Source organism: Pelobates fuscus, chromosome 8 (assembly GCF_036172605.1).
Source record: "Pelobates fuscus isolate aPelFus1 chromosome 8, aPelFus1.pri, whole genome shotgun sequence".
Taxonomy (NCBI): Eukaryota; Metazoa; Chordata; class Amphibia; order Anura; family Pelobatidae; genus Pelobates; species Pelobates fuscus.
Genome location: NC_086324.1, coordinates 81874072 through 81886873, shown reverse-complemented (window position 1 = coordinate 81886873; position 12802 = coordinate 81874072). Strand labels below are relative to the sequence as shown.

Sequence of the window (12802 nt, the reverse complement as noted above, 5' to 3'; positions counted from 1 at the left end):
CAAACAATAGCTAATTTAAATAGCAATCAATAGCAAGTAGCTACCTAATCCAATCAAATGCCTTATAATTACCAACAGGAAATCAAACCTTGTGCAGTCAGTAACCTTTTCCTACAGATGAATCTTACCTGTAACAGTAAAAAAGAACTCTTAGCACAGCTCTTAGACAGTTGAAGCTTCTGTAAAACTCTCCAGAATATCTCCAACCACACACACACTTAGAAGCAACACTTAGATGAAGCAACCAAGCTCTAAAAACACTTGGTTCTTAAATATTAAGTTAAAATATTGAGATAAAAAATATGTAGAGCATACAGATTATTTTCCAACTGTGCTCCATTGCTGAGTTCAGTGCAATCTAGGCAAAGGCAGTACAAGGATTTTTACCACCCTAGACAAAAATTCAGTATTCTTTCCCATTGTGTATTCCACATGTTGAGGCTAACATGGGGGCAAATGGATCACTCCCCCTTAGTTTCTATCTTAAAAAACAAACAAACCACAGTTTCCTATCCCCTTTTATTGATGGATGGAGATGTTGATGAAAGGTTGTTTTTATAATGTTTGTGATTATGAACAGGACATGACATCTCATTGGGTCAGGGGTTCAGTAGATGTAGTTAAACAGGCTGTAACGGATCGACGGGCACCCCGACTGGGTACCTCTGTGGAAGGATGCTCCTAGTGCTTCCCGAGGGCTACAAGCACTCCACCAGAAACCATAAGCACCGCAGACCCCACAAACTGCTGCAGCTTGGTTGGGGTCTCGCCGTCTCCTACGACCAGGCTCCAGGGGGTAAACCTCTCCTCCAAGATAGTGAAGCAGGAACAAGCTCTTACAAGAGCTTAGTAGTGATTACAGCAAGGGAATATGCAGAGCGTAGCAATCCCTTGTAGCAGATTCCCCCAATAAGAGACAACACTTCAAATTGAGGGTGAAGAAGAACTGACTGTGCTGGCACACCCAGCCTGGTTTTTATTACGGTCTTGCACATACAGGACCGCCCACAGGGAGGTATAAAATAACCAATAAAATAACAGTTACAACCCACAGTAAAGTCCTTCCCTCTGCCTGTGATACAATTATCTTACACAATGGGAAATTTAATTATCCAAGGCAGAGAAATACAGTTTTTACAAATATACTATAACTTTAAAACTATACATCACATTCACATAATTACATATTCACAATCAATCCATTCAGGGGAGTAACATATAAAAAAATGGCACGAATCAGACCAGGGGTTCAAAAGTTAGCAAAAGTATTAATAAAACCCACTGCCAGCATGGCTTTCCGGCCCAAACCAGTTTCACAAGAGTCCTCTATCCTGGAGACAATGGAGAGGTAATCCAATTATATCCAGGGATAAAGGCAGACTCCATTGAGCACATGTTAGCAAAAGACACAAAAAGACACAAAAATACACAACTCCTATCATACTGAACAGAACCCCCACATTCAACCCATCCCCAGATGGCTTGGATCTGAGCGCTCAATATATCCGAACAGCGCTCAGATGCCACAAACACAGTCAAATCGCCATGGAGTTTAAGTTTAGCATGGGCTGATGAGAGGGCCATAGTCTGAAAGGGACATACACAGTCCAATAGAATTCCATATGCTGCTTAAAGGGCCAGTGACAGTATAATAAAATACAGTATGACCAAATGTTGCACTTGAAGGGACAAATCTCCCAGGAACCATAATCACAGTCCAAGAGGCGGGCAAGCAGCCCCCTCCAAAAGCTCATGGCAAACTCTGTTACAGGGGTGAGAATTGCTACACAGGCGGAACCCAACAAATCTGGGGCTTACGATTTTTAAACGTCTTCAACCTCCACTATATCTCACATCTCCTTTCAATCTCTTTTCTTCCATCTCTTTCTTCAAACTAGTTTCTGCTTTTGCCAGTATCTCTAAATTCTTTCTCCCAGTCTTTTTTTTTTCATTGACTTTCTATGGGTCTCACATTGCACATGTTTCTGTTCTCCAGCATTCTATCTCTTCTTACAGAAATTTTTCTACTATTGTTGAACTATCGTTCCACCAGTCTTTGTGTGTTGGGGTAGAGGGCTTCATTGTATATGTGTTTAAGGTTGATTAGATGGATCTGCATATGTGTGTTATGAAGGTTCTGTGCAAGGAGACTGATTGTTGTGTAACGTAGAGATTGCTGTTTGTATTCTATACGGGACTGTTTGTGTTCTGTGACCTGTGTATGTTTTTTTATTTTATTTAGGGCAGCTTTTTGTATGTAGGAGGGCTGTGTGTTCTATATGGTGGAAGGCTACGTGTGGTTGGGTTTTGTGTTCTGTATATAGGGGAAGGTTTTCTGTGGGGAGGATGTGTGTATTTTGTTTTGGACTGTATTTATTGTTTGTGGGAGGCTGTGTATTTTATGTATGGAGGAAGCCTGTGAATGTGTGTTGAGATGCTATGTTTCTAGCATAGGTGTTCAGTTTTCACAAATGTAATTGTTAATTTATAAAAAAATGAAGGCTTACCTTTTGATGGGGAGCAGGATCCTTGGTGTTTCAGTGAACTGATATTTCCAGTATCCTAAATGGGTGCAGAGTGCAGGCCTGGCAAAAGTCATGCTTTTTCGTTCTGGGAGGAGATACAGTTTAGTCCAAGTTGTACATGTGAAATGTTTATAAATAATATCAGGAAGTATTACTTTACTGAGAGGGAAGTGGATGCATGGAATAGCCTTCCAGCTAAAGTGGTAGAGGTTGACACAGTGAAGGAGTTTAAGCATGCGTGGGATAGGCATAAGGCTATCCTAGCTATACGATAAGGCCAGGGACTAATGAAAGTATTTAGAAAATTGGGCAGACTAGGTGGGTGAATGGTTCTTATCTGCCGTCACATTCTATGTTTGTATGCTGTAGCATATTGATATAGGCAACCCATAAATGAGCATTCCAGCTGCCCAATTCACAGATCTTTGGCCTGTCTTCTAAACCATTCTCAGAGCTCAACAAGTCATTGGTGCTTTCTATGAACCTTCACTTTTGCAATAATGTGAAGGTGTGATGGAGTGTAGAGTGACTTGAAATCTAAAGCGAGGGACACCTTTGAAACAAATACTGCAAAGCTATCACCAACAGGTATCATATTACTGTAGACTAAGAAAGATAAACTTACAGTTAGTGCATTTTAAAACAAAATAGAAATGAAAAAAAAAAAACCACCAGTGTGGAGGACAAGTGCAAAACAATAGAAAACTGAGATGAGAAAAAAAAAAGATAGAACCAGGGCCAACGTTAATATCGATTGAATGCATTTGATACATACATACCACAAACAGATACATACAGTGACAGACATACTGCCTAACAAGGCTGAAACGATCGTCTGGGGTTGCTGTATCTCTCGTGCAGAGAGAGCTGGGCTGTATTTTGGATCTGTTCTGCCCTTTTGGGTGGAATCAGTCTGAGATGCATGGTCTGGTTCTCTTTGCAATGGCACAAGATGAGCTAAAACCAGCTTGAGAACTGAGCAGGGATCCACCGAAGGGCAGGCTAATTGAGCTGTTGTCCTTCCTCAGCACTCTCTTGTGACTTGTTTTTTTTTGCTCTCCCGTGACAGACATACTGACACAAACACAGGCACATACACTGATATAAATATCTCTCTCACTCACTCACACACATCTGGATAAAAACAGGGTGGTAGGTCCAGCGCTTTAGTAATCCTTGACAAGGTAAATGTGGAGAGAACCAGAGAAGAAATAATAGTGTAGTATTTTAAAACTGTAGTAGTGATAGGTAAGATAAAAGATGTGCACTCACACTTTCCTGGAGCTTCAATACAGCTCCAGTGTATGTGCCTGGGAGGAATAATCCCCATCTATGGATTAAGTGCAGATGTATTTCTTCAAATTATAGGTGTGGTAGGGGGTATCCTCATAAAAAAATAAACAAAAATCTTCTTTTTTTTTTTATTTCTTTTGTTTATTTTTTATGAGGATACCCCCTACCACACCTATAATTTGAAGAATTACCTCTGCACTTGATCAATAGGCGGGGATTATTCCACCCAGGTGCATACAGTGGAGCTGTATTGAAGCTCCAGGAAAGTGTGAGTGCACATTGTGGCGAAACCAACCTCGCCACTGGGCCCTGGAGAAGCCTGTTTGCTAGCCTCCTACCTGCTGACTATGGCCCCTGGGTTATTTGGGGCATATTGTACTGTATATTGCTGCTACTGGCCCTTTTAACAGCATCTATGGACATATTGGGACTTTTGGGACTACTGTCCCTTTAAGACTGTGATACATATTCTAGTGTACTGCCTGTAATATTATATGTGTATTAAGTTTAACCTGGGATATGTATGCAGCATTCACTGATTGTTCGGTAGAATCACTCCATTTATTATATTGAGTGAAACTACCGAACAACCAGACCACCCAGGAATAAGTGTGCCTCCAATTACAGTTTGCAACAATGTTGCAAACGGGTAATTGGCAATCAGTGTAATGTATTCTTTGTCCTCTGGGTGGCCGCCATTCGGGAAACAAACACGTGGCGGCGGCCATCTTAAACTACCGAACAGCGGTGTTTTGCCGTCGAGTGTCTGGAACTAAAATCGGACACTTGACTAGGCAAACACCGCTGAGACCTCCATACTTCCAGAAATTCGTATGGAAACTACCGAATGACCCGCCGTTCGGTAGAAAGAACCCCATAAACAAGGGAATTCATTCAAACCCTCTCCAGGCTCTATAACACAGGCAATTCGCCTGTTTTCATTCCCTTGTTTGTGACCGACCGCAGGGCCAAAATGCATGGAACTGTTTTCGGATACTTTACCCATGCGGTCGGTCAAATCTTTGGAACCCCATATCTCACGAACCATTCATCCGAATTACTTGAATTTTGGATATGTTGTCCCCCTGAATAAGGGCTATCCAGCGATGCTGGATTTAAAGGTGTACCCCCGGGTTTTGGGGTACATCCAGAACTTGGCTGAAAAAGTGTACCGGATAATTGAGTTTAATGTTATCTGAGGGGAGGGGATGTGTGGGCTGAACCATGTATGTGATTGGTTATTTTATGCCTCCCCCTGGGTGTGGCCTGTATGTGGATTAGTGTAATAAAAGCCAGGCTGGATGAGCCAGTCCAGAGTTTCTGTTTTACCCTCAAAGTGATGTGTCGTCTCATTATTGGGGGGAAGGATTTATTGCATGCTGTTCCAGTTGACTGCTAGGAGTACAAGCCTATTCGTATGGTTCCTATTCAATGGTCTACAGCATTCATATGCTTGGGAGAATTTAAAAGGTTTCTCGGATTCGGTGATTGTGGTGTCTGCCAGAGTGCTTGGAGTCCTCAGGAAGCGCTAGGAGCATCCATTAACGGAGGTACCAAGTCGGGGCGCCAGGTGATCCGTTACACACATCTTTTATCTTACCTATCACCACTACAGTTTTAAAATACTACACTATTATTTCTTCTCTGGTTCTCTCCATATATACCTTGTCAATGATTACTGAAGCACTGCACCTACCCCCCCTGTTTTTATTCAGTTTTATGATCGGAAAAAGAGAGACTCCATATTGGTGTTCAAGCTGCTTTTGGACTGTTATCATTTTGCTTCCCTGCTGAATTTATTTTTTTGTGATTACATACACAGACATACTGACACACACACAGAGGCACTTACACTGATAGACATCCTAACACACACACACAGGAACATATACAGACATACTGACACACACACATACACACAGATAGACATACTGACACACACAGTCAGGCACATGCACTGACAGACATACTGACACACACACACACAGACACATACATTGATAGACATACTGACACACACATACATTCATTCATTTACATACACTGACAAAAGTACTGACACACACACACACACAGACACACGCACAGGCACATACACTAACAGACATACTGACACATACAGATACAAACACTGACAGACATACACACACACACACACACATACACACAAAGACATACTGACACACACACAGGCACAAACACATACACTGGCAGACATACTGACATACACACAGACATACTGACACACACAGATACATACACTGTCAGACATACTGACACACACACACACTTACTGACACACACATACAGACACACTGACACACACACAGAAACACAAACAGACAGACATACTGACACACACATAGACAGACATACTGACATACATGTAAAATTTACATTTTTAAACCCACCCTCCACTTTCCTACCTTTTGCTGGAGGGTGGATTCCCTGGGATCCAGTGTGGTGTTCGAGTCTGATGGGTGTGAGGAGCCTGCATCCTCACTGCCTCCTCCTCTCTCATGGGCGTCTTCTCCTGCACCCTCTCGCGCAGCAGCTCCTCTCTTTATGGGAGGAAGTGACTCGTGGCTTTCACTTTCTCCCATGCTGCTAAAAAGTAAAGAGCCACAGTGCCCGACAGGCCCCCTGCTGATATAAGCCCACTGGGTGGCCCTAAGTGCATGGGCCTTAGTGCTACCCCGATGGGACTCCTCAGAGTGTGGGGCCCAGCTGCATCAGCGGGGGAAAAAATAATTGTTGCCTAGGGCCTCCCAGGAATAACTGGGCCTGGGGAAGCTGCCCCATTTGCCTGGCGTTAAAGATGACCATGAATAGACTAGAACAAAAAGGAAACACAGGAAAACAGTTAAACTATTTTAGCTTAAAATTTCACTTTCAACTCTGATACAAAAGTGTTCTCTTTATTTATCTGAACCAGTCTTGGTGGACCTGGAACACCTGTGATGTAGATAGAATAACATTTAGCTCTGCACTATAAAGAAAATAAAGAGACACAAACATTAGACTATTTTAAATATTTTGCTTTATTTTTTGATAATTATAATATCTAGTGTTTCTTTGATACTTGGCTAACCACAATTAAATCTTTACATTGTCACACAACATAATAATATAATAATGAAGGATTACTTGTGGGAATATCTCGTTGACTTGGTGGCATTTCTAAGGGATTACTGATATAATACATATGCATTTGCTATTTTTAACTTTCCATTAACGTAGTTCCATCATGGGAAATCCATATAAACCACTCAATCGTCATTTAACAGGTATATAACAAAATAGTGCAGGTATGGCAATCGGCACTAACTTTCCATCTAATCATAATAATAGGTATTAAAAATATGCATATAACATAAATACTTATAGGGAATGTGTGAGTGTCAATGTGGGATTCATGGCACAACCAGAAATTAGACAGTTTTCATCTTTCACTCCATCTTACTATTTATTGTTGAATTTCAATATAAACATTATTCAATACATGTACTAAAGTCTCTCCAATTATGTTTATCACAGCATTAAACATTTAATGGGTTAGAATGTAATACATGCAGAGAGCAGATGATAGCAATATATTTAACCAAGGTGAAAAGACTGTCATTGCCTTGCTTTCCAGGTACTTTACATTGATATATTCCAGCATGGACATCACAGCTAACATGGTCTCCTCACATGTTGGTTCAATCTGGTCTGGTGGTAGCTGGAATCCAAAGGTTCCGTTATCTCTTAATTCAAAGGTGTAAGGCAGTTTTATTTTAAGGTCAGCAGCCCAGTCTGCAGAGGACCCAGAATCCTCATCTATAAGGCAAAAAACGTAAATATGGATGGCATACATCATAGGATAGTGGACAACTTTTCCAACATACTGAATTAAATGTATACCTTATATTCTAAGTGGAATACTAAAAGTTATGCAAGAAAGACTACACAGCCACGCATTCCAGTGAGACACCACCCCCAAAATGGGTGAGTGGTTCTCAGTATAACAATTCAACACAAATCTGTCATAGAGACCCTACAATGGGCTGTCAAACAGGTATGTAGGTAAAAGATAACTAGCTTGATGGCAAATAAATGACTTATAGCATGTTAAATTTATTAAAATAAGATGCTAGCTCACTTAAAGGGATACAATAGTATAGGCACCTAGACTACTTCCTCTCATTGAAGTGGTTTGGATGCAGTGCCCCTGTCCCCTTATGCCTGCAGAGTAAAACATTAAAGTTTCAGAGAAATTGCAATGTTTACATTGCAGGGTTAAGATTGACTCTAGTGGATGTCAACCAGGCAGCCACTAGAGGCACTTCCTGCAGTTTCACAAAGTTTAACTCTGTGAAATGACACTGGACATCCTCACGTTATCCATGGGGATGTCCAGCATCTTTAAAATCCACATAAGAAAGCATTGAGTCAATGCAGTTAGGTTCCCAACAATGGCTGACATCCGAGGAGGAGGAGCCCGACCCAGTGGTGGGGGGTGGAGTTAGAATGACTCTATTTTGTTAGGAATACAGTTTTGTCTTCCTAAGGTTTTCTTTTAAGCATGATTTAAAGAGTGTTGATATGACGGATGAGGTGGGCATGATGGACAAATTTGTACATTTTTCTGACAAAATTAGTAAGTGGGGTGAGTACCTCAGAGTTCTGTCCTTAGCCCGCTTTACTTTAATCTGTTTATACATGATCAAGTGGGCATTGAAAGTCAAGTCAGTTTCTGTGATTGCAGATGACACAATACCAGGTAAGATAATGCAGCCTGAACAGGATATGACTTATTTAAAAATAGATTTTGATCATTTGGGGAACTGGGCAGGCAAGTGGCAGATGAGATTCAACATAGGTAAATACAAAACATGATTATTTATTAAGATGAGAAATGTAAGGAATTCAATATGGATTTTAAGGCCAAAATAGGTGAACTGTAAAAATTATTCAATTCAATTGTGGTTCCAGTTCAGCTACATTTGACATAAATTTGAAATTCACTTTGAGGTCACTTAGCATTCCAAGCAATTCTCCCTTTAGTGAATAACCCTATAAGTCATGCATTTTGGAATTAGGAACCCACAATCAACATATACATTAAATTGGATTGAGTTAGAAATAACGTTAAATGGAATGGACTTGGGAACAAAAATAGATAAAAAAAAAAGGCAACAGTATGCAAGATTGGTCTGCCATTGCAAAGGCCAGTAAGTTGCTGTCGTGTATAAAAATGGGGTATTGATTCAAGTGATGAAAATATAATTTAACCTCTTTATAAATCAATGGTAAAACCCCACCTTGATTACGTGGTGCAGTTTTAGGTAGAAGTTTTAAAGAAAAATATTGTAGAACTAGACGAAGTGCAGAGACAGGATACAAAATTAATACGAGACATGAAAACAGTAGTTATGAAGACGGTTTGTTTGTTTTCTTTAGAAAAAAAGATGTCTCAGATATGTATAGGGTTAATAAAAATATTCTAACATACACATTAGCAGGAATATACAACAGACAAGAGGTCGTCCATTGTGACTGGAAGAAAGGTATTTTCACATATAGCAAATTAAAGCATTCTTTTCAATTTGAACAATACAGATGCAGAATTATCTGCCCAAATAGTTGTCTTTATCAGATTTTTCCTCTCTCTCTCTCTCTCTCTCTCTCTCTCTCTCTCTCTCTCTCTTCAAGGATATAATAAATATGCATTAGGACACGTTGCTGATAGAAGGACAAATCCATTAAGCTTTTATGGAGTCAAAATGTTTCCCTCCACTTTTTATAGTAATGACCATTGGTTCAAATTTGGTTTTGTACCTTCTTTTGGATCAAAAGCATAAAACAATGTGTTTGAACTTGATGGACTTGTTAGCTCTGTGCTTCAATTTGCGATCTGCACTATTATGCTTATAACCACTATCTATGTTTATTATAGCTCACACAATGCCTAAAAAGACTAAAATCTGCTGTCAATTCAAAGATTTACATGGTATATATCTCCCCCTAGTGGGATCTAATATTAATAACAGCACATAGGCAGAGAACTTGACTATAACGTTATAAAGCAGCTCACCAACAGTGCCTATAAAAGTGAAAAACAAAAAGCCTAGGGGTTTCCGTTAGGCATTCATATTAGAATAAGGGAGAATTTCAGCCTTCCTTTTGCCACCACCTGCCATGTTGTTGGTGGGAACATATCTACTAAATGCTGAGCAGCCAGTGGCGGCATACTGTAACAAAAATCTAGCCACTGGAACACCATTGCTACCCAGTCATTGCTACCCAGTTTCTACAAAGGCCAAATCCCATGGGAATGAGGCTTGTAATATAATGGGGTGAGGAGCCTTGTACAGGTCAGTACAGGCTGAAACTTAATACACCCACAGCTGCATACTGCTTCCAGCTGTCAGATATAGTGCAGCTAGCAAGAGCTCTGGGTGTTCAGAGACTAGAGACAATGGTAGCAGCGCAGGTGTACTTGGGATACGTCTAAGTAAAGCCCCTGGCAGATTTCACGGTAGTGCTGTTGGATGTCTCCATTGGCAACAAGGGATAATGTCCCTCCTCTATAGTATGCAAACAGGAGAGACAGATACACAAACAATTCTTACAAATATACTCCTGCATTCACACCCAAAGACACACCAGACAAAAATAACCCTGCATTTACAAACATACATTCACACAAATACTCTCATGTATTTGCACACAGACACTCCCCACAAATACAACCTTGTATTCACATGCATTCATCTATAATAGTATGATGTCTGCTGTCTGTAACGCAAGCATAATAACTAAACAACTGTAAAAAGCATATTAACTAAACAAATATATACACCCCTTCATTCAGATAAGCCACACAAATACATCCTTGCATTTACACACAAACAAACCCTTGAATTCACATACACACACAAATACATCCTTGAATTCCTATACACACACTCTACACACCCTTGAATCCTGGAATTCACATACACACACTCTACACACCATTACATCCTTGAGTTCACACACTCTACCAGGGCTGCCATCAGAAATTTTAGGGCCCCTGACACAGCTCAAGATCTGGGCCCCCGGGGCCAGCCCCGAGTCCGCCCACAAGGATGAAGTGTGTGTGTGTGTGTGTGTGTATAGTGGATGCGGTATGTATGTCATGGATGCAGTATGTATAGTGGATGTAGAATGTGTATAGTGGAGGCAGTATGTGTGTCATGGATGCAGTGTGTATAGTGGATGCAGATTGTACGTTTTGTGTAATGTATGTAATGTTTGTATGCATGCATTAGATGCAGAGTGTGTGTGTAGTGAATGTAGGTGTGTGTGTATAGTGCATGCAGAGTGTGTGTTTTTGTAGTGGATGTAGTGTGTATAGTGAATGTAGTGTGTTTGTAGTGAATGTAGTGTGTTTGTAGTGAGTGAAACGTGTGTATAGTGGATGCAGTATGTGTGTCATGGATGCAGTGTGTATAGTGGATGCAGATTGTACGTTTTGTGTAATGTATGTAATGTTTGTATGCATGCATTAGATGCAGAGTGTGTGTGTAGTGAATGTAGGTGTGTGTGTATAGTGCATGCAGAGTGTGTGTTTTTGTAGTGGATGTAGTGTGTATAGTGAATGTAGTGTGTTTGTAGTGAATGTAGTGTGTTTGTAGTGAGTGAAACGTGTGTATAGTGAATGTAGTGTGTGTGTGTGTAGTGCAAAGTGTGTTTAGTGAATGTAGTGTGTGTGTAATACAAAGTGCGTTTAGTGAATGTAGTGCGTGTGTAGTGCAGAGTGTGTTTAGTGAATGTAGTGTTTGTAGTGAGTGCAGAGAGTGTATAGTGAATGTAGTGCAGAGTGTGTTTAGTGAATGTAGTGTGTGTGTGTAGTGCAAAATGTGTATAGTGAATGTAGTGTGTGTGTGTGTGTGTGTGTAGAGCACAATGTGTATAGTGAATGTAGTGTGTGTAGTGAGTGTAGTGCGAAAATCGCTCTCTATATATATATATATATATGTGCTTCTCTATGACAAGCGTTCAGCTCATGGAGATGTTGAATGTCAGTGCTGCACATTTTGCAACACTGACACAGGAAGCGCCTAGGTGTTCCTAGGCAGCAATGTAAACACTGCATTTTCTCTGAAAAGGCAGTCTTTGCAGCAAAAACCCTGCAGTGGTAGACTATACTCACCAGAACAACTACATTAAGCTGTATAATATAAATTAAGCTGTAGTTGTTCTGGTAACTATATAGTGTCCCTTTATGTTTGTGTGTGCAAAGGGGAAGGGACTGCAGAGGGTGCCGAAAGGAAGGGGCTGTAAAGGGTGTGAGTGGAAGGGGCTGCAGAGGGTACAGGGGGGAATAGAGGCTGTAGTGGGTGCAGAGGAGGGACAGGATGTAGTGGGTGCAAAGGGTAATAGGAGCTGCAGTGGGAGCAGTTGGGTAGGGGATTCAGTGGAAGCAGGGAGGTAGGGGCTGCAGGAGGTAGGGGCTGCAGTGGGAGCAGGGGTAGGTGCTACAGATGGAGCAGGGAGGTAGGGGCTGAATTAGGTAGGGGTTGCAGAGGGAGCAGGGAGGTAGAAGCTGTAGGGGGTATGGGCTAGGGGCTGCAGAGGGAGCAGGGGGTAGGGGCTGCAGAGGGGGTAGGGGCTGCAGAGGGAGCAGGGGCTGCCGAGGGAGCAGGGGCTGTAGGGGGTATGGGCTGCAGCGGTCGCAGGGGGTAGGGGCTGCAGAGGGAGCAGAGAGGTAGGGGCTGTAGGGGTTATCTGCTGCAGTGGTCGCAAGGGTTAGGAGCTGCAGAGGGAGGTGGGAGGTAGGGGCTGTAGGGGGTATGGGCTGCAGTGGGTAGGAGCTGCAAGGGGTATGGACTGCAGTGGGATCAGGGGCGTAGGGGATGCAGTGGGAGCAGGGGGGTGGGGATGCAGTGGGAGCAGGGGGTGGGGGCTGCAGAGGGAGCAGGGGGGTTTGGGCTGCAGAGGGAGGAGGGGATACAGTG

General features: G+C 41.8%; 1 protein-coding gene across 1 annotated transcript in view; it reads right to left on the bottom strand.

Moving 5' to 3' along the window:
- Positions 1-6878: 6878 nt before the first annotated feature.
- The window catches only part of LOC134570823 (carboxypeptidase O-like), a 467541-nt gene continuing 461617 nt past the window's right edge, over positions 6879-12802 (bottom strand). The window contains exon 12 of the mRNA XM_063428803.1: positions 6879-7637. Within this exon, the coding sequence (XP_063284873.1) occupies positions 7366-7637 (272 nt within the window). The 3' untranslated portion in view covers positions 6879-7365. The remainder of the gene's footprint in view (positions 7638-12802) is intronic.